The 23908-nt window shown below is 40.8% G+C and overlaps 1 protein-coding gene across 1 annotated transcript in view; it reads right to left on the reverse strand.

The window, feature by feature from the left end:
• Nucleotides 1-23908, reverse strand: part of LOC134337933 (MORN repeat-containing protein 1-like) — a 240582-nt gene that overhangs the window by 49189 nt on the left and 167485 nt on the right. The window contains exon 12 of the mRNA XM_063033345.1: nt 4462-4613. Within this exon, the coding sequence (XP_062889415.1) occupies nt 4462-4613 (152 nt within the window). The remainder of the gene's footprint in view (nt 1-4461; nt 4614-23908) is intronic.

The following is a 23908-nucleotide window of genomic DNA, read 5'->3' on the forward strand; positions in this document are numbered from 1 at the left end:
ATTTGGTTTGTTAGCAAATCTTTCAAGGCCATAAACAAAGACAAGATTTAGCAAAGTGGTGCAAAGCATCTTTTTAATCCAAAGGCCTCAGAAATGCGCATGGTCGCATAGCGATCATTGTGGTGCTGTTACAGCTTGGGGTGTTGGAGTTTGGAGTTCAGTTCTGACATCATCTGGAAGGAGTCTATATGGCCAACTGATGGAATGCGTGGGTTTCCTCCAGGTGCTCCAGTTTCTTCCCACAATCTAAAGAAGTCCTGGTTCTTTGGCATGGTGCTTTGCGCAGATACGAAAGACCACAAAACCTTTTCCTATGTTGAACTTTTCTATATTCTATGTTCTATTGTCAGTGATTACATTATCTCATTGAAGGACCTATCTCAGTATCACAACTTCAGCATTTTCTTAAACTATCCGCTGCTTGCCAACATTATCTGTAGTTTAATTCACAAGTGAAATTTAACATCAATGGATGTGGCATAGAAGAATGCTACAGAATTGTGTTCAATGCAAAGGAAATTATGTTTGCAGTTTACAAAGATAGAGTCATGGAAGAGGTTATAGTGCCAAAAAAGAATTGAAAGATCATGGGTGAGACAACCATGAACTGCTGTTACAAATGTAACCCAAGTCATACACCATATGTACATTGATTCAAGCTGGAAACACTTCTAAACTTCTTTTTAAAAGGGATACATATCCTGAATGTACAATATTCAACAACTCTGGTGGTGTACAGTATTGAAGCCAATAGGAAATGGAACTGATTTATAATCTACACAACTAGCAGAAATGTCAAAAAGCAAATTAACTTTAGGACAAAATTGTGATCAAACAGTTAGCATATCAACATGGCAGTCATGGGCAAGGATACACAACTTCAACAACTTGTAAATTCAACAAGTTAGGTTTGGTACAGTGGAACAGCTAGTACACCTGCTACCTCAAAGCTCCAGCAAACCCAGATTCAAATCTGACTTCTGGTGTACTGTCTATGTGGAGTTTGCAATCTCCCTGTGACCACACGGGAATCCCTAGGGTGATCCATTTCTTTTCCCATATAAGTGCTGTTTGGTAAGGTAAATTTGCAACTGTACATTGTCCCTGGCATGGAAATGAGTGGTGCAGTGTAGGAGAATCTGGAATGAGTTGAATGGAGTGTGGGACTGGATCTGTGTAAACGGGTGTTCGAAGGTCGGCATAGACGGAGTGGGACAGAGAGCATGACTCAAGTTTGGCAAACCTTTTACTTTGGTTACAGATCATTGGTAATTAGTAACTGTATCACAAGACCACTGAATTATTACCCATCTGGTTCACTAATGTCCTTTAGGAGTTCTTTACCAAGTACTGCTGCTAGTGACAATAGACACATCTATATGATTGGCACTTGACTACCCCTCCTTAGTTTGGGGCAGTTACTGATGGACAATAAATATGTGTCGCTAGTGATGCCTGCTTCTCATGAATGAAAGAATAAATTAATAACCCTTGTTAGTAATTTTTGGCCTTGATAACCAATACCAACAATAGTGGCATTGAGGATGCAAAGGTTATGAGATAACACAATTGAATAAAGAACTTCAAAACAATAAGTGAATGCAGACATGTTGCCAAGGATACCATATGAGAATTCAGATACAACGAGTGACAGTATGTTCTTCATTTTGGAAATAATAGAAAATGATTGTCTGGTTACAGCAATGGAGAAGCAGAGAAGACACAAGAAGAATATCCTGCTCAAATATTTATATGAAAAAGCCTGGAAGAAAGTAGCAAACAATACAGTGGGGGATAGGAGTGGGAACTGTCAAAGCAGAGGAGAAGCAAGTACTAGACGGGTGCTCAAGATGAACCAAGATACTAATTAGCAACTTGTTTTAAAAACTAGAGAACAATGCCACACTCCTCAGAAGGCTATACTCCTACAGTTACTAAAGCATAGAAAAGGCAGAACACAATTGATATTAATTCATAAATCTTTTGGGGAAAATGGAAGAGAAGCAGTCAGAACAAAAATAAATTCATGAATCAAACCATAGACAGACAATTTTTAACAAAGTGATAGAAATGATTTGTTAACACCACCTAACAACTAGGATATTTGGAAATGTGATGAAAAAGGATCTAGTGTTTTCCCGGGTACAGGTATTGATTATAACTGATGTTTCAATGACAAACTCTGCTATCTTGTTCATCCTTGAAGAAGACGGCAGAGTTTGTCATCGAAACATCGGTTATAATCGATACCTGTAGCCAGCTGGAAGCCCGAGAAGAGTTTATTGGAAACTTGATGTTAGAGTGATAGTTGAAGAAAGAAGACAAATTAGATACCTTGTGAAACTAGGAGACAGAATTACAAATCTACACTCAGTGGCCACTTTATTAAGTACCTCCTGTACGTTCGTGGTCTTTGGCTACTTAGCCCATCCGCTTCAAAATTTGATGTGTTGTGCATTCATAGATGCTCTTCTGCACACCACTGTTGTAACACCTGTTTATTTGAGTTACAGTTGCCTTCCTTTCAGCTTGAACCAATATGACCTTTCTCCTCTGACCTCTTGAACAAGCCTTTCACCTACAGAACTGCAGCTCACGGGATGTTTTTTGGTTCTCACGCCATTCTCTGTAAACTCTAGAGACTGTTGTGTATGAAAACCTCAGGAGATCAGCAGTTTCTGAGATACTCAAACCATATCGTCTGGCACCAACAACCATTCCACAGTCAACACACACAGAATGCTGGAGGAACTCAGCAGGCCAGGCAGCATCTATGGAAAAGAGTACAGTCGATGTTTCAGGCTCAGACCCTTCATCAGGACTGGAATGAAGGGTCTGGGCCAAAATAGCGACTGCATTCTTTTCCATAGATGCTGCCTGGCCTGCTGAGTTCCTCCAGCATTCTGTGTGTGTTGCTTGGATTTCCAACTTCTGCAGGTTTTCTCTCATTTGTCATTCCATGGTCAAAGTCACGTAGATCACATTTCTTCCTTATTCTAATAATTGGTCTGAACAATATCTGAACCTCTTGACCATGTGTACATACACTGAGTTGCTGCCACATGATTGGATGATTTGCATTAGCAGTTGTACAGGTGGAACTAATAAAATGGCCACTGAGTGTATATAGAAGTAAATTTCTGCAAGAACTATACAAATGAGTTCAAAGAATTATTAGGTTATGAGTGTTTTGATCTGACTGGGAGTATGATAGAAATGACAGGAGATTCCACCGAAATGTATCAAGATGTGATGACTTCTAAGGTGAAGGGCACACAATGCCAAAGATACAAGGCCCTTTGGCAAGTTCAAAGATACCTGGGAAATTTGTAAAGAGGTTAAATCCTTGTGAATATGTGAATCACTTTCTTTCCCAAAAAAGGCAAAAATCAATGTTATATATATATATATATATATATAAATGTATGCTGTAGGCATGAACAGCACATAGGTACATTGTGAATGGAGGTAGTGTGTTTTAGAAGGACTTCATGTATCTTGCAGATTCAACATATTTCTTGCACTACATGTGAATAGAATAAGAACCCATACGTATATTGCAATCACAACGTTGCCTGTGGGATTTTGCAGTATGCAAATTGACTGCTAAGACTATCTACACTACTGCACTGAAGGTATTTCAAACAGTATTTCATTAGCTATAAAGTGCTTGGAGACATCCTGTGGTCTAGAAAAGCTCTGGGTAAATTCATGCCTTTCAACTCGTGCTCTTATCACCACAATGAGCTGCTCCATTTAATGACTCAGTGAGAACTTCAGAATCAACAGGGATAGTTAGTCTTAATAGTCATTAGGAGTGCAGACATTGCAGGCCACATGCTTCTCCTGTGCATGGAGTGCAGAAAACCCCAGGGAGTCACCATGTGGTGAGCTGACTGCTTGATAAAGATGCTTCCTGAAAGGAAGGATGGACCAAGTTCTGAGTGTCAAGGAGCCCAGTTGGGGAAAGTCTTACACAGAACATGTGGTGGAATCTGCAGTGCTGACCCTGAGAGCAATTTTGAAAACGTGAAATTGAATGAATTAATCCTCTTAAATTTAGTTTAAGTCTCACTGGTGAGGCAGGAAAGATTAACAGCAAGGGAGAACCCCCTCTGCTGTAAGCAGGCCAAGAAAAGCTCTGAAGCTTTCTATAAATGTTGGTAGGCTGAAATATTCCACCTGCCCTGCAGACTAAGGAAGTGGCTGAGGAGAGGAGGAGGGTATCAGTTAAAAAATATGAATTTTCTCTTCATCTGAAGTTGCCTCCCTTTCTTTGCTAACACAACCGTGGAAGACTTCTGTCTATATTACAAACTCCTATTTCTGCCTTTCTTGTGTCCCAATTTATCAATCAGCTTCATCAGATAACACGAAGGATCAAAGTCAAATGGGTTGCTTCATTAAAGATACCCTGCTTCAAGCAAGCTTTGAGAAATGTATTGGTTTTGAAGACTGTACCTTCTCTAGTTCATCTAGGATCATGAATGGATGATAGCAGGCTGGGGGAGCAGCAAGTGCAATATTCTGAAAGGCTGCGTAACCTCTTTCTACTCTTTTGTTAGCGACCATGGGAATGGAGCCTTTATCTTCTGCTGAAAGGTCCTGGAAACCTGCAGAAATTTGACAATAAATAAGTACATTCACACTGTTATCTTTTCCATTAAGAACACAAATCAGGCCACCCAACCTATCAAGCCTCTTATTCCTACCCAATGCAGCAGTGCCTATTGAACTTGCATTTAAACGTTACCTTCAATACAGTAAAGAATTACAAGTTGTTTCACACAGTCAAGGTTTACTATCAAAAGATATGAGGAACAAACAATGAAAAGCTCGGCTTTAGAGGCAGGATTAAAAGACTGACTTAATGGCAGAGAGAAAAGCTGACGTGGAGCTCTTTAGGAAGGGAATTCCAACGACAGATAGTTGAAAATCATGGCGGCAGAGCAGGCTAAAGGTGGAGTGATGTAGAGATCTTGATGGATTATAGGGGTGGAGGAAGTTAGGGTGTAGTGTGTAGGGGTCTTACCTCCAAATTAAGTATCTTAGCTTGCATTTAAAAATCACACTTGACTACAACAGTTTCCTTTTGGCATAATATGATTCACATTTCCAGGACCACTTTGATGAATTTCTTTTGGATTTTGTTTGGATCCAACGAAAAGATTTTGAGGCACTTGAATGCCGTATGGAGGAGTCTGGAGGAATCCCACATTTTCCATCTGATCAGATTTTTTAAAGAAACCTCAATTATCAGATCATCTTTTAAACTGCATATTAAAAAACTGGAAAATGAACCACCACATCACAATGGAGATTCTATTTATCAGCAATAATTTCACCACAAGCTTAGAGCGAAATGAGACTTTCACTTTTTATTTGCCCTGAGGAGATAGACATTGATAAAACTACTGCTAGTTATTGCCTGTTTCCCCAGTCACCCTGTTTTACCGATGGTAAGCTCATTTCTCCTTGTACTGTTGCTGATCCAGTACTGATAAAGCTCTCACAACATTGTCATTCTAAGGAATGTCAAGATTTTGACACAGTGGTATTGAGTGATGGAAGAATGAAATTCATCCAAGGAAGATAGTGGTGAGTGAAGAGGTGGATTTCCCTATTACTTTGCTGTTGTTTACATCCCCAGCAATGTTGAATAGAAGGTAATATTGTTGCAAACAACTGCAATTGACTGATGATGGGAAGGATGTGTATGTGTCTTAGTGGCAGGGGTGCCAGTTAGATAAACCATAAAGTCTTAAACATCATTAAACAACTTGTGTTTTGACCTAGAACTAGTGAGTTCGAAGTAACTGTTATGAATTCTGATTGGGGGATTGACAGGTCCTTTAAAAGTTCCCGCTCCTCTCTTGCAGTATCCAGCCTTCTGGGATAGATTGAATGAGGACTTTCTGAATGTCTTTCAATAAGAGAGGTGTAAATATCATTTTGGTCTCGCCCTCCTTCCCATATGTTTAAATGTATATTTTTGAGTGTTTGTGGGAGTAGAGAAAAATATAATTATCAGCAAAAATATCCTGACTGATTTCGACCTCTTCAGTTCCTTAGGTCAGAACTAAACAGAGATTTTCTGCATGCTTCTGGTTTCGGATCAGCTAACCCAACGTGGATCAGACATTGAACTTCTGTTGTCTGTGTCATTCAAGAGACAACTTGATGGTATATTTCTCAGTTGCTTTGTTGAAATAACCTAGGTAACTTTTGATTTTTGGTCCTCTTAAATAGACAATAGACAATAGGTGCAGGAGTAGGCCATTCAGCCCTTCGAGCCAGCACCACCATTCACTGTGATCATGGCTGATCATTCACAAACAGTCCCCTTTTCCTGCCTTCTCCCCATATCCCTTCACTCCGCTATCTAACTCGTTCTTGAAAGAATCCAGAGAATTGGCCTCCACTGCCTTCTGAGGCAGAGCATTCCACAGAACCACAACCCTCTGTGTGAAAAAGTTTTTCCTCAACTTTGTTCTAAATGGTCTACCCCTTATTCTTAAACTGTGGCCTCTGGTTCTGGACTCCCCCAACATTGGGAACATGTTTCCTGCCTCTAGCGTGTCCAATCCCTTAATAATCTTATATGTTTCAATCAGATCCCCTGTCATCCTTCTAAATTCAAATAGAATCAAGAGTCCTTGAAATAAATCCCCTTTGAACACTTATGCTCCGTGAAGTAGGACCATGTCTAACTGGGCAAGCTGGCATTCAATCTGAAGTCTTGTCCTAGATTCCACTCAAAGTGAATTGCAACAAAAGTGATTTTTTTGTTGTTGTTTTCTGCACATGTGAGAGTAAACAGACATTCAACCTGGTTTAAACTGGATCTTCTGCTCCGAATGCTCCTCTACCTTTCTCCTAGATGTGTTTTTCCAGCATCAACACCTCCATTTGATCAGAGTTCCAATTTATTGCTAAAGTGTGAGTTAAGTTTCTCCTGAGCTCTCAGTACATGTACAGGTGATCATCTTTTATTAATTGCCCTTGATTCTGGTCTACCACAGGAGTGAAAAACTTTCATTTTCTAACTTGCCAAACCCTCCGTAATCTTCTGCTTTTGGCTTATCTGCCTACTATCAGTTAGATTTCGGGCTTCCATGTCATCTTCAGCTGTGCTCTCCCCAGCAAAGAAGAATTGAGGAACTATTGGTGAATGGGCTTTGGTGAGATAATGGAGCATGGGAGTGTGCATAATGCCCTGTGGGTAGCATTACCTGTGCACTTCTGGTTCCTGAGCAGCAGTATCACCATGATATTCACTGACTTCAGTCACAATGCCAAGCACAGTGGAAACCACTGAATGTGCCAAAAGTACAGGGAGATAAATCTGTTTGTGTTAGCAAACAGCTCACTTCCATGCTGTCTGACACTCAGAGTCAATCACCTAATCCTTTCCCATCTGTTCAAATTTTTATTTCTTTAAGATTATTAAAAAAACATACACACAATTAACTCCTCAGTGCAAATGAAGGGCTTAGCAGCAAATACCAAGGATGAAAGAATCATCTGCAGCAGTTTTGGTGATAACCCTAGTAGCATTGTACTGGAAACTGCTGGTGTCTGTGCTTATAACTGAAGAACTTTCCCTCTTCGCCCCAGCTTCTATACTTCATTTATTTAAAAGGCAAGTATTACAATCAGAATTTCAGTGTGGCCTCATTCTGGAGGCAATTTTCACTGGCTAATGGGTCATTGGGATCAGATGCATGAGACTTGTCCCTTGTTGCCCCTGGCAGTGTTAACTGTTAATTTCATACATGAGTAAAGGGAGTTTATCAAATGTGAATTAGACAAATAAATTGTGAGGGGTGGTCACCTTTGTTATAAATAATGTGACTCCAAATTATAAAAGTAATTTGTTAATAGCAAACATGTCTTTCTTTCACGAAAGTTCTCCCTGGCTGCTTTAGCCACCATTATAGGATTACAATTCCGTAAGTATGTAATCAATATTTTGGACCTTAGTGTAGAAAGCCAGTGTTAGGATTCTATCTGGCTATGGTAGTGATAAATCCAGTATTCACCTGATATTTGTATTAAGACATTTATCTGTGGAGATAACTTGAAAGTGGTTAGGTATCTCACACTCCCAGCCTTTAGTGTACATGGTAATATCTCCTCCATTCAAGCTGGACCCAATAACTCGCAGGTCTAAAACGTTCATCAGCAAAACGGTACATGGCACATTGTCTAGTAAGCTTGCTCAAAGGAATGTGTGATAAAAATGGGTTCTGTCTTTGCAGTACGTACCCTAAATATCCCTCTACTATTTTACATCTAACCGTCTTTCTTCAATAAGTAGTGTATTTTTGTTTAACAAATTTTGATGTCCATTTCCAATGGCGATTGCTTATGTAATCTCTCCATGCTGTACTCCTTCCTCTGTCTCCTGAATGGTTGACTTACAACACCACAGGAGACCGGCCAATGTCGAGGAACAGCAGGGCTAATTAACAAATAAGGCCTTGTCGCTCATAATCATAATCACTGATTGTCCCAAATTCTTCTTTAAAAGAAAATGCCTTATGTGTATATGAAATATGCAGAGCAGAGGGTTCTGCAGTGTTTAAGCAGATTGTCACCTCTAGGGCTTCAGTTGGAATCTGACCCAGAGAAATGGGATGGCTTCTTTTGCTCTGCTCTGAGGCTCTTTTTGCTTTGCGTCAGCTGTTCCTTCACCCCTCTCCCTTCCAGCATTATCTGTGCTGATTTCACTCACTGTTTATCAGCTGCTTTATAGGCTTTTGCACTAGACAAGCCTGGGAAGAATCTGGAGCAAAAAAAAAAGGGATATTCTTCAGCCTGTTTGCATTAAATTTTCTGGGAGGCAATAGGAACAATTGGAGTGGAAAACAGTAATCCATGCAGAAGATGAAATTAGGTGTTAAGCAGCTTTTATGCTGGGTTCCAAGGAATGGATCGTCCCAAATACTGGTCTCAGCACCTTCAGTAAAACTCTGCACTGGCTATATGCAACCCACAAATCAAGAAGCAGTTATTACAATATGGCACTAAACACAGTAGGGAAACCTTTCTCTTCGCTAGACAGATGGAATAATAAGTAAGATTCAGCTTGTGACAGTTGTTATCCTTGAACTAGGAAGGTCTTATATTGGTTCTGAATAGAATTTTCACCTTTTAACAAATATAATGATTAATTATTGCAGAATAGAAAGATGCCTCCTCTAAACAAAGGAATCAATGAATCAAAACAGATCTGAGAGGAAATATTGTCATGCAGTATAAAATGCTAGTTCCAAGGTGAGAAAAGGATGAGGCTGTAGCTAGAAGTTGAGTGTGAGTGCCCAGTTTGCCATGATGGCCATGGCCAACAGCCTTGGCTTTCTTGATCTTTAATCCCTTGATGTAAAGCTATATTGAAGACGGGTCATGTTTGCATATTGGAGAGATCTAGAGAAGTGGTTTTACTGATGCTTGAGTTCACAGCACTGCCAAAGATAACTGATAAAATGATGAGAAGATGAGAGACACAAGGCTAAGTTCTAGGTAAGCTCAAGAGATGATCTATGGAGCTAAATTCAATGCTGATAATAATGTATTTCCCTAAATAGCAAAAAAGTGTCATTTTGTCCATTTTACTGACTAGAATTTTACAATCTATGATTTTATTGACTTTATGATCAATGTAACCCCAATTTGTAATGACCACATGCAAGGCTCTATTTCTGTTGGGTGTTTGAAGTAAACATAGAAGAGTACAGTGGCTAGTCCTGATGCAGGGTTTTCGCTCAAAATGTCCACAATTTCTTTCCCTCCTCGGATGCTGCTTGACCTGCTGAGCTCCTCCAGAAAGTGGTTTGTTGTTAGAAGAGTAAAAATCAGATTCTGGAGAAAAGGGAGAGATGACCAAGGGAGTCAAGTTATAAAGTGCAGGAGGTTTGGCATCAAGAGGAATATCACATGGAATGGAGAAGTTTTCCAAGTTCTCTGTCTCTCCTCCCACTATTTGTCAAACATGTCTGTTTTCTCACCACTGTCTTAGGTATTTTCACTTTATGCTCAACATTTTCTCCAATTTTGAACTTTTTACGTAAACTCTGTTCTCAGTTTTTCTCAATCTGCTTGGCAGATGAAATAACTTGTAATTGCTCTGTGGTTCCATAGGCACAAAGAATGGTAGGTCAAAAGATGTGTTGAAAACTAGTCACATGGGAACTGTGTGCAAAGCAGATAGAGCATTGCTATATTAAACCAAAAAAAGGTCAGTATGCGACTTACATTTTTTATAAGAGTGAGTTCCATAATTTAACTATATCAGTAGACCTGTAAAATCATTGAAATGCCTAGAAGGAAACTTGTTGCATTGGAGTTGGAGTGGTCAGGATGTCCTATCTATATTCAGTGGGAGATAACATCACTCCTGAACTGATCCTGTCCATAACCATTGAGCAAAACTGCATTGGCTACAGACACAAGAATCAGACATCTCCTACTCAAACAAGGATCACTTAGTGCAGTCATGCATTGATTGCACAAACAAGGAACAATGAATACATAGTTGGATCACTGACTATGTTCACAGGATCACTGACTGAAGTAGAGTAAGTCTGGATTACGCTAAAAAACAGCAATGAGCCATGAGGAGTGTATAAAGTCCCCCAAATGGCATTGTAGGGCATTGGATAAATCAGAAAATTAGAGATGCATATAACAAGGATAATACAGAAATCATGGGGGACATTAAGCTACATGTAGATTGAGCCAACTAAATTAGCAGCATAGTGTCTAGGCAATAGCTTTCTAAATCAGGATGTTGAGAGAGCAGGTTATTTTAGATCTGGTAATGTTTGATAAGAAAGAATTAACTGATGATATGGTGGTTAGGAGCATTTAGGGAACAGTGGTCATAATATGATTATTTTTCTTTAAAGAATGAAATATTGAATATGAAATTAGGATCAAATATGAATAAAACAAACAACGAAGGCATGAAGCATGGGTTGGCTATGTTAAATTGGAAAACAACATTCAACAAGCAGTGGCTATGCACACAAGAATCACTGACTTTACTCAGAATGATAACTGGTTACATACAAAAAAACACTGACTGTACACATAAGAAGCACTACACACAAATGTCCCACACTGGACACACAAAACTCAGTGACTATGTACATTAGGATTATTAACAGCACACTAGGATTACTACACACAAATATACCAATTACACAGTTAAAGCTTTCTGAGTGCAGACAAGGATCACCAATTCCATCATAACGGCACTGAATACACACAGAGGAATTATTGCACATGTAAAAGGATAACTAAAAAGCCTTAGGATAATTAGATACAGACACAAAGATCACTGACCGCTCATACAAGGACTATTTACTACTAAGATCACTGACTACATACAGTACACAGACTTCACTGATGGGATACACAAAAATTACTGACTGCAGAAAATTGGATCACTGTCTACACACACAAGAATCACTCACTACCAACTACTTATTGATAACAAGAAATTAGTTTCACTTCATATCAAATTGCTGACACAAGGATCACAAACTATGGATACTGACTGTCATTGAGTACAATCACAACGATTAGTGACTGTACACTCAAGAATTGAGGACTACATACATAAAGTACAAAGTAAATTTATTATCAAAATATGTATACGTCACTATATACAGCCCTGAGATTCATTTTCTTGCGGAAATTCACAGTATTCGGAGCTCATGATAAAATGGCGGAGCAGACTCGATGGGCCAAATGGCCGGCTTCTGCTCCTTTGTCTTATGGTCTATATACAAAGAAACACAATAGAATCATTGAAAAACTACACACAAAGATAGACGAACAACTAATGTGCAAAAGACAACAAATTGTGCAAATACAAAAAGAAAAGCAAAATAATAATAATAATAATAAATAATATTGAGAGCATGAGTTGTAGAATCCTAGAAAGTGAGTCTATAGGTTGTGGGAACAGTTCAGTGATGGGGAAAGTTAAGTCGAGTGAAGTTATCCCTTTTGGTTCAAGAGCCTGATGGCTGAGGGGCATTAACCATTCCCAAACCTAGTTGTGTAGGACTTAAGCCTCCTGTATATCACAGTGCACACAAAAATCACAAACCAGGATCATTGACACACACTTGGATCCCAGATTAGGTGCAAGGATTACTGACTACACATACAATAATCACTGACGAGGGTAGTTGTCTAAATTAAAATCATTGTCTAGAAAAGTGGGGCTCTGCATTTCATAATAAACTCTCAGTGGTGCTCGGACACAGCAGACTTGGTCTTATTGCACTCTTGCTCCTCTGACCTGGAACATCTAATAATTAAGTGGTGACTGTTCTACTTACTAAGAGAGTTTTCCTCAGTGATCCTGACTGCAGTTTAAATACTGACAGAAGCTGACATTAATCAGGCATTTGAGATATTGAATACTGCCATCATCAAACAAGAAAATGCCCACTCTGACTCATTTCAAATCCTAGTCAGGGACTTCAATCAGACTTGTTTGAAGAAATCTCTGACTAGTTATCATTAGCATATAACCTGCAGAACCAGGGGTTCCATGCACTGGTGGCGGTGGCATTCATTAGTCTCGCGAGACCATGGATCTGCGCCTGGAAAGTCTTTTCCGTGTTGTGCCGTCGCGGTGAGGCGACGCTGGAGTGTCCTCTCCAGGGCGCAGGCCTGGGCAAGGTTGTATGGAAGACCGGCAGTTGCCCATGCAGCAAGTCTCCCCTCTCCACGACACCGATGTTGTCCAAGGGAAGGGCATGGGCCGATACAGCTTGGCACCGGTGTCATCGCAGGAGTTGCCAGAACGAGATTGAAGGCAACATCGGACTGCCTTAGGGACTCCAGCTTCGGATTTGTCCTCAGGGTTTACTCCTGAGGCCTTTCCCATGAGTGGGTATGTCCGCAAGGCAGCGGAGGTTTGGAATCAGAGTTTTCCCTCTCTTAGATGGACTGCCTTCCCAGGCTGACAAGCTCCATCTACCTGAAGCACTGGTTTTAAGGCGCCAGGACCCGCCTTCGCCCCTTCTCCTGTCAGTAGAAACAGTTCTGCGGGACTTAGAGACTAAGCCACACGAGAAGGTCAGGAGTTGGACTTGGTTGTCAGAGGCTATTTGAAGCACATGCCGTGAGGAGCCCTTTGAGGTAGTGGGAGCTTGTCCCCACTACCACTCCTCGGCTTAACAATCTTGGAACCCATGCACTAGATCACTGCTATACCATGAATGGGAATGTCTACCATTCCATGCCTAGAACATATTTCAGGAAGTCTGATCACTTGACTTTCCTTCTCCCACCTGCATGCAGGCAGAGAATAAAGAGCAATGCTCCAGAGATAAGGACAGCAAAGAGGTAGACTGGGAGGCAGAGGAACAGCTACAGAATTGCTTCCAGTCAGTAGACTGGGCCATGTTCAAGGACTTACCAGAGGATCTGAATGAATACACCATGATTGTCATGGATAATTAAAAACAGTTGTGTATGAATGTGATCCCACAAAGTCATTCAGAGTCTTCCCCAACCAGAACCCCTGGATGAATCATGAGATTCACAATCTGCTGAGGGACAGGTCGGTGGCATTTAGGTCTGACAGCCAAGTAAGATACAAAAAGTCCAGGTACAGTCTCCGGAAAGCCATCTCACATGCAAAATGGCAAATCCAGACCAAACGTGAGTCACTCAAGGTTGATTTATACTTGTGCATCAACTTGATGCCGTATGTACGGTGTCACCGTGAACCCTACGCAGAGCCTACGCCGTAGCCTAACACGCACCTCTCCCAAAATGTAACTACGCGTCGCAGCAACGCAGACCGCAACAACTGTGATTGGTCCGCCTGGTAGCATCCTATTTCCTCCTACGCTGCAATAGCTTCCCATTGGCCGACTGAAGGGCAGGGAAGGAACTCTAGCTGCAGTGCTTTCCATAAAGCTTCACAGACCTCTGAAATTATGGAAGACACATTTCGCTTTTACGAAAAAAGACGCTCGCTTTAAACCTGTTTACCCTGAGAAAGACTACCATGACCACGAAGCCTTGCACAGGCAGGTGTGTGTGCATGTGCGATGTGCCCGAATTGCAAAGCGACGCAGACACACCAACGCACAAGTATAAATGCTCACAATGCGCGTAGGCCACTTGCGTAGGTTACAGCGTTGAGTTGACGCACAAGTGTAAATCAGCCTTAAGAGATGCTTGACAGCTGTGGGGGGGCTTGAATGATATTACAACATACAAAGTGAAACCAAATGACCAACTGTAGGAAGGCTGGAACAATGTAGAACAAGGCTTTGCTTCCAGATGAGTACAATGCCTTCTATGCTCACTTTGACCATCAAAACATGGAGGAACTTTCACAAACTCCTTCAGCCCCCTGATGACACTGTGATTTCAGTCTCCAAGTCCAGCGTGAGAACATCCTCCAGGAGGGTGATCCCATGGAAAGTATTCAGCTCAGATAGCGTTCCTGGCCGAGTATGAAAGACCTGGGCTGATCAGCTGCCTGGACAGTTCACCAATATCTTTAAGGTTCAAAGGTTCATTTATTATCAATGTAGGTATGAAGTATACAACTCTGAGACTTGTGTGAGCCACGAAGCAAAGAAAACCATGGAAGTTACTCAGAGATAAGCATCAAACCGCCCCCCCCCCGCACAGAAAAATAAATCTGAAAGAGCCTAATATGAACCACCGGCAACAGGCCAATCCATAAATCGCAGAACTTCGGTAGCATCCTCTGGCAGCATCAAGGGAGAGAGAGAATCCACTCAAATGCGGAGGCCATCCCTCGGGAACAGTGAGTTAGAGATGTGTTACAGCAGCAAGCAAGAGGCAGATAATCAGTGCTGAACACTTGCTCACCTTCCGCATTCACCTTGATGTTTCAAGCTTCCTCAATATGTTAACCGGCGAGAAATGGAGTCAATCATGTCTCCAAGCTTCTTTGCCTCGAAGTCACATGCCTTCTGGAATTTTCTCGGAGACACAAAGCACTAGATCACTCAGTCATTTTCCAAATTGTAAATCGTAGGCTTTAACAGTTCCAGAAACACATTTAAGATAAAAAGAAGATGCAGAAGAAGTAAGGTAGACAGTTTCGTGGACTATCTGGAAGATGTCACCGAGGAAGCATTATTTGCTAGCTCCATCTTAACCGGGAAGAAATCTCTTGCTTTAGCAGTCTGAGGTACCCACCTGCTTCAAGCAGACTTCAATTATACTGCTGCCTAAGAAGAATATGGTGACCTGCCTCAATGACTATCATCAGTAACACTTACATCCACTGTGATGAAACGTATCAACTCCTGCCTGAGGAGCGACTTGGATCCACTCCAATTTGCTTACCGGCACAACAGGTCCGCAGCAGATACGATTTCATTGGCTCTTCGCTCAACCCTGGAACAGCTGAACAGCATAAATGCATACGTCAGGATGCTTTATCGACTACAGCTCAGCATTCAATACTATCATCCTCTCAATACTAATCATTAAGCTTCAAGACCTTGGCCAAAATATCTCATTGTGCAACTGGATCCTTGATTTCCTCACTTGCAGATCTCAGTCAGTTCAGCTGGGCAACAACATCTTCTCCACAACCTCCATCAACACAGGTGCACCGCAAGGCTGTGTGCTTAGCCCCCTGCTCGACTTGCTTTATACTTATGACTGTGAGGCTAAGCACAACTCCAATGCCATATTTAAGTGTGTTGACAACACCACTGTTGTTGACCGAATCAAAGGTGATAACGAGCCAGCACACAGGAGGGAGAGTGAAAATCTGGCTGAATGGTGCCACAGTAGCAACCTCTCATTTAATGTCAGCATGACCAAGGAGCTGATTATTGACTTCAGGAGGAGGAAACCAGAGGCCCATGAGCCAATCCTCATCAGGGGATGAGAGGGGAGAAACTTTAAATTCCTCGGTGTTATTATTTCAGAGGACCTGTCCTGAGCCCAGCACGGAGTGCAATTATAAAGAAATCATGGCAGCACCTCCACTTCGGGGAAGTTTGTGAAAATTCACCATGACATCTAAAACTTTGACACAATTCTGTAGATGTGTGGTGGAGAATTTATTGACTGGTTGCATCATGGCCTGGATTGGAAACACCCTTGAATGGAATATCCTACAAAACATAATAGATACGGCCCAGTCCATCATGAGTAAGGCCCTCCCAATATTGAGCACATCTACACAGAGTGTTGTCGCAGGAAAGCAGCATTCATCATCAAGAAACCCCAACACTCAGGCCATGCTCTCTTCTCTCTGCATCAGGACCCACACTACCAGGTTCAGGAACAGCTATTATCCTCAGCCATCAGGCTCTTGAACCAGAGGAGATAACTTCACTGAACTTCACTTGCAATGGCTCTTCATCTCATGTGCCCAATATTTATTGCTTATTAATTAGTTATCATTAGTATTGTAATTTTTTATTTTCTCAGCTCAAGCTGGTAAATCCTGAGGTACAGGCATAGCTAAACACACTTGTTTCTCGATTCCTTGGAACTTTCAGACTATTCGAGTGGTGTTTAGTATTATGGCTTCTGGGGATTTACATAAATGTTGCTGTGAATACCTGATTGTTTTTTGCTGTTGTGTAGTGACTTTAGGATACCAGTTGTACAGTTAAAGTCAGAAGTTTACATACACCTTAGCCAAATACATTTAAACTCAGTTTTACACAATTCCTGATATTTAATCCTAGAAAACACTAGCATCACTACTTTATTTTAAGAATGTGAAATGTCAGAATAATAGAGAGAATGATTTGTTTCAGCTTTTATTTCTTTCATCACTTTCCCAGTGAGTCAGAAGTTGACATACACTTTGTTAGTATTTGGGAGCATTGCTGTTACATCGTTTTTGGTAGCCTTTCACAAGCTTCTCACAGTAAGTTGCTGGAATTTTGTTCCATTTCTCCAGACAGAGCTGGTGTAACTGAGTCAGGTTTGTAGGCCTCCTCGCTTGCACATGCTTTTTCAGTCTGCCCATAAATTTTCTATCGGATTGAGGTCAGGGTTTTGTGATGGCCACTCCAATACCTTGACTTTGTTGTCCTTAAGCAATTTTGCCACAACTTTAGAGGTATGCTTGGGGTCATTGTCCATTTGGAAGACCCATTTGCGACCGAGCTTTTACTTCCTGACTGATGTCTTGAGACGTTGCTTCAATATATCCACATAATTTTCCTTCCTCATGATGCCATCTATTTTGTGAAGTGCACCAGTCCCTCCTGCAGCAAAGCACCCCCACAACATGATGCTGCCACCCCCATGCCTCACAGTTGGGATGGTGTTCTTCAGCTTGCAAGCCTCACCCTTTTTCCTCCAAACATAACGATGGTCAGATGGTCATTATGGCCAAACAGTTCAAATTTGTTTCATCAGACCAGAGGACATTTCTCCAGAAAGTAAGATCTTTGTCCCCATGTGCAATAGCAAACTGTAGTCTGGCTTTTTTATGGCGGTTTTGGAGCAGTGGCTTCTTCCTTGCTGAGCAGCCTTTCAGTTTATGTCGATATAGGACTCGTTTTACTGTGGATATATATACTTGTTTACCTGTTTCCTCCAGCATCTTCACAAGGTCCTTTGCCGTTGTTCTGGGATTGATTTGCACTTTTCGCGCCAAAGTACATTCATCTCTAGGAGACAGAATACGTCTCCTTCCTGGGCGGTATGACGGCTGCGTGGTCCCATGGTGTTTATACTGGCGTACTATTGTTTGTACAGATGAACGTGGTACCTTCAGGCGTTTGGAAATTGCTCCCAAGGATGAACCAGACTTGACATCATTTTCTGACTTCAATCTGATAGAAAATTTGTGGGCAGAACTGAAAAAGCGTGTGCGAGCAAGGAAGCCTACAAACCTGACTCAGTTACACCAGTTCTGTCTGGAGGAATGGAACAAAATTCCAGCAACTTACTGTGAGAAGCTTGTGGAAGTCTACCCAAAACGTTTGAACCAAGTTAAGCAATTTAAAGGCAATGTTACCAAATACTAACAAAGTGTATGTAAACTTCTGACCCACTGGGAAAGTGATGAAAAAAATACAAGCTGAAATAAATCATTCTCTCTACTATTATTCTGACATTTCACATTTTTAAAATAAAGTAGTGATCCTAACAGACCTAAGACAGGGAATGTTTTCTAGGATTAAATGTCAGGAATTGTGAAAAACTGAGTTTAAATGTATTTGGCTAAGGTGTATGCAAACTTCTAAATTCAACTGTAGATTTTACTATTGGGACAATGAATACCATGTTCATGTTCCATAATCTTTCAATTTTCTCTTTTAATTCAGCATATATCTGGATTTTTTTCACTTATTGATTTCTGTATGTTACATGTGGTTGGAATAGCTACATCTATGAAGTAATTTGCTCTTACTTGGTTATCCTGTAACATATCCGGACAGTTATTGGATTGCCCTATCTGTAATAATGGATTGGTTGTAACATAATTTGCAGGACCCTGACTCTAAAATTGTATCAGGTATGTAGTAAGGTATGGTATCTTTTATGGGTTTGTATTTTAAAGCAAGATTTTGGTAAATGACATTTGCCACTTGTTTATGCCTGTGTAAGTAATCAGATTGAGTTAAACTGCTGCAGGATCCTGTAATGTGTTGGATTGTTTCTGGTTTCTCTTGGCATTTTCTGCATTTATTGTCTTGAATTTGTTGGCTGATTATCATGTACTTTTGTGATTTTTTGTGTTAGCCATCTGGTCTTGTACTGCCACAAGGAAGCCCTCTGTTTCTGGGAAGAGTTTTCCAACTTTTAGCCAGGCATTTGACGCTTCCTTGTCAACATCTAGTCTGCTCAGATCTTGGGGATATCTTCCATGGAGGATCATGCTCTTCCATTGGTTAACTTTTTCTTCTGTCGTTATAATTTCAGGTAGTGGTACAGCAGAGCAGTGGTTGGCACAATGCTTTACAGTACAGGCAATCTGGGTTCAATTCCCACCGCTGCCTGTAAGGAGTTTGTATATTCTCCCTGTGACCGTGTGGGTTTCCTCCAGATGCTCTGGTTTCCTCCCACTAAAGACCTACAAGTTAGTCGGTTAATTGGTCATTGTAAATTTTCCCATGAAGGGCCAGAAGGGCCTATTCCATGCTGTATATCCATAAATAAATTAAAAAATACAATTTTCTGAGTTGTCATTTAAATTTAGTGGTGTGTACTTCTTATCAGAATTGCGTATGTTCGCAAATTCTTTTTTCGTTGATGAAAATATATCCTTAGAAGTTTCATCTGACTGTTCTGTAAATTTTTTATATGTTATTCCACTTCCTCTTTCTGTCCTAGGTAGTGTTAATCTAAGTGGGTTTGAGTGTACACAGTGTTTTCTAAAATGTGCCATTTCAGTTGTTAATTTTCTTTGGAAATTTTCCAGATCGGTTTTGGACCAAGACATTATGCCAAAAGTGTATGTTAATATTGGTGTAGCAAAAGTGTTTATTGCCTTTGTTATATTTTTACTATAGAGCTCTGTTTGGCAAACTTTCCTAAGCCTTGAAGTAAATACTGTTGAATGTTTTCCTTTGTCGTATATGATCTATTTTCTTTGCTTGTTGTTACACCAGATATATACGTTTCATATTCATTACACCCTACCACCATCTCTGACAGTGAGTTCCATAAACACTCAGTAAAAAGTTTTCCATTCAAATCTTTTTCAAGATTCCTTCCTCTCACCTTAAAACTATACGATAGGAGAAAGGGAAGGAGGAGGGGACCTGGGGGAAGTAATAGGCAGGTGAGAAGAAGTAAAAAGTCAGAGTGGGGAATAGAGGAAGGTGGTGGCTCCTCCTTTTCTTTCTCCTATGGTCCACTCTCCTCTTCTATCAGATTTCTTCTTCTCCAGCCCTTGATCTTTCCCATCCACCTTGCTTCACCTATTACCTTCCAGCTATCGTCTTTGCCACCCCCCCCACTTCTTTTTATTCTGGCATCTTCCGCTTCTTTATCGGTCCTGAAGAAAGGTCTTGGCCCGAAATGTTGACCATCTATTCATTTCCATAGATGCTGCCTGACTTGCTGAGTTCCTCCAGCATTTTGAGTGTGGTGCTTTGCATGTGAAATCATCTGCAAGGAGAAATGGTTGAGGCAGGTGCAAAAACAATTGGATGGGTACATGGATTGGAAAGGTTCAGTAGGTTATGGGCCAAACACTGACGAATGGGACCAACCTGCTTGGGGCACCTCGGTAAGCTTGGACCAGACAGGTTGAAGGGCTGGTTTCTATGCTGCATGACTCTATACATCATTGTGCTTAACCGTTCTAACCCACTGGTGGGTCAGGCTGCAATTGCAGCAGGACATATCTAGGCACCATGATGGAGCAACCTGGCATGTTCTTTGCAGGGAGAAAGTCGTCAGGCCGTTGCTTGATTAGTCTTGACTAGTCTGAGCTATCTAAATTAGACACCTCAGTTTAGACACCCGATACTTTAGCGGACTGAAACTTAACCATGGTACTGTTACCATCATTCTCAAAGATCACTGATTACACACACACAGATCATTATCCATATGGACCAGGCCACAGACAACTTGGAGTGAGGAGTGCAACTAAGATAAACGTGCATCCCTGAGGTCCTTTCACGGCCTTAGTATGTCTTGAAGCTTTACAGCCAATGAAGTACTTCTGAAGCACAGTCACTCCTCAGCTGTTTTTGAGAAGGACTATATTGGACTAGGATGATCTGAACTTCATGCCAAGGTCAATGCCAGGAATTCCATCCTTTTTTTTTTGGTTTCAGCCAAGTGCTTATCGTGCAACAGAATGGCTTGCCAGTTCGATGGATCTGGAATCACAGGGCAACCAGACTAAGCAAGGCTGGCAGATCTCCTCCTCTGAGGGTAGCAGTAAATCAGATAGGTTTTGTGGTCCTTATTGCAATGAATGATTTGTTTGTTTTTTACTTAAATAGTTCAGGTTATTAAACTGAATTTAAACATCACAGCAGCCATGGTGGATTGTTCAGCCAGGCCATTGCTTACCTGTCTGGAACATAGCTGCGGCACCATTACCACTGTTCTCAAAGATCACTTGACATAAACACAGATTATTGTCCACAGACTCTAGGTCACTAGCATTTAGGATGAGGAGTGCAGCTAAAATAAATTTTTATTTGTTTAGAGTAACACACACAAAATGCTGGAGGAACTCAGCGGGTCAGGCAGCATCTACAGAGAGGAATAAATAATTAACATTTTGGGCTGCGACCATTCATCAGGACTGTGACTCTAGATTTCCAGCATCTGCAGAATGCCTTGTGTTTATGATTTGCATCGTTTGGTCCTTTCATGACCTCAAATTGTCTTAAAAGACATTACAGCCAATGAAGTACTTTTGAATCAGTCACTGCTGTAGCAACTTATTAGCAACCACCAACATTGTGATAATGATGAAATATCTACTTTTAAAAGTGGTTGAGAGATAAATGTTAGCCAGGAAACTGAAGTGAATCACTCTGCTTTGTTCTTGAAGTAGTGTAGAGGGATCTTATGCCTAAGAGAGCAGACAGGAACTCAGTTTAAAGTTGCATTCAAATGACAGCAAGCTGCTGGTGCAGCATTCCCTCGGTACTTCATTAAGAGTGCCAGTATAAATTATATGGATTGAGCCCAAAGCCTTAGGCAAAGGGACCAGTGAGCTAAGGTTTTATAATCCAGATAACTCAATGCAGACTGGGAAATCGAGCTGAGGACCATTATGAATCTACAACTCATTTCCGAACAATTTTCAATAAACTCCTTCAGAAGAGACACAGATCTCTCGGGTGAGATTATTCTTTGATTCTAGCCATGTTCTCATGTGACATAATAAAGTACAACCATCAAAATTCTCTGACTTACATTCATAGTACAGAGGGTGTAGGATCGGGGAATTACCCTTTAAGCCTTCTTAACTTTTGGAGTCTGGCTACAAGCCCATCACCTATGTACATGATGTTTCATTTAAAGGCTTGAAGAGAGGAAATGATAAACTCAGCAAATTTTGCAGATTGTCAGTAGGAAAATGAAACACTTGGTATTGGACAATACCATATAGAGTAGATAGCACGAGTTAGTTGAGAGAAAATATAATCATTTTATTTAGCTCACTTAGTTACATAGTTAGTCCAAACTCCCTAATGAGAGAGGCACTAACAGCATGTTTCTCCCTGTGGTACTGTACTCAATAAGAGTTAGTAGCCTCAGAAAGGTTTATTAAACCAATTATGTATGGTGGGGGAAAAGGTGTTATGCACAATAGAGCAGACCTTACAAGGTGATGTTGGTGACTGATGTTCCAGTTTGTGATCAGATGGGGGGTGGGGGTTGAGATGATGAGGGGTGCAAACAGACAACAAGAAGGTGTTGTGGGATCAAAGGTGAACAGAAAACTGAAAGGTGACATACATTTTGTGGGATCGATGAACCATACACAATAGCCATGTACTACCCAGTATCGTGTTCCTTTCTCTTTCTCCAGAAGTTATCTACACTATCTTGGCCCAGGATTCCCAAATGTGTATCTGGAGGTTGCAACAGAGAGTGCATCGCATATTGCTGGATGCCACTCCACAGGTCTAGGCATCTCTATGTGCTGTAATATCACATGTGCAGAGGGCCCAAAAGTAATTTTGCTAGCTTTGTAAATAATGCTCTAAGCATCTGATCATTTTACTGAAAAAATCTATTCTATTGTGAAGTTCACATAAATTTTGAGATAAAGAATAAAATTTCTAATCCAATACTTTCAGAAGAAAAATATGTTAATAAAAATGTCTCTCTTGGCTACATATTTGCTTTCTTTGATAAATATATTGCAGAATTGTTACCCTCATCACATTCAGCACTTAGACAATGTACCAAATCAGTGTGAACTCTTCAGAGTCAATGCAAAACCACTAACTATTAGATGTGTTAATATAACAGCTGAATGAATTAATTAATTTTGAGTGGGTAATAAGTTCTATTTGACAATTCATTATTTTACCTTTGGGGGAGGTCAGAAAGTAGCATGCTGGCAATGTCACCTCACTCAACTCAAATTTAACCCAATCTCTACAACTGTGCCAGAAACTTCCTCATTACATAACAGTCATCTCTTATCTTTCTAAAGAAAAACGAGATCCTGAGAAATAATGACTGAAACATCCTCTCCCTCAGGTAGTTGTAAAAGATCCCAGGCCAGAATTTGAAAAGCGAAATTCAAAAAATGGCAGATGCTGGAAAACTGATTATGGGTCGTCAACCTGAAACATTAACTGTTTCTCTTTCCAAAAATGCTTCCTAACTTGCAGCAGGTTTCCAGCATTTCATAATTTCGAAGATATTAGCCTAGATGGTCACGAAAGTACTCTTGCTTTACTAGCTGATTTGAGCTCTGACCATTCAGAGTAGAAACAGCCATGAGGACCCATCAGCATTAACTCATTCAGGAGTGTTGTAGTCAGCATTAGGGACTCTGTGCTGGAGAATTAGGGAGAGAACAGTTTCATTTCCTGCTGTTGTCTTAGGGTAGCATAAGGAAAATGTCCTTTATAAACCACAGGCTTGCCAACTTCACCAGGTTCATGTGTAAACAATGGCCACATTCGCAGGGTGCTGGGTTGCAGCACAGTGTAGGCACCAGTGACAATTGGATTATAAAGTTGATCTTTCCCATCGAAAACCTTTCTCTACCTTAAAAACCTGGTCCCGACTTACTGATGCAGCTATAAAGAAGGCAAGACAGTGGCTATATTTCATTAGGAGTTTGAAGAGATTTGGTTTGTCACCTAAAACACTTGAAAACTTCTATAGATGTACTGAGGAGAGCATTCTGACAGGCTGCATCACTGTCTGGTATGGGGGTGGGGTGGGGGACTACTGCACTGGACTGAAAGAA

This window comes from Mobula hypostoma, chromosome 25, assembly GCF_963921235.1.
Source record: "Mobula hypostoma chromosome 25, sMobHyp1.1, whole genome shotgun sequence".
In the NCBI taxonomy this organism is placed as follows: domain Eukaryota; kingdom Metazoa; phylum Chordata; class Chondrichthyes; order Myliobatiformes; family Myliobatidae; genus Mobula; species Mobula hypostoma.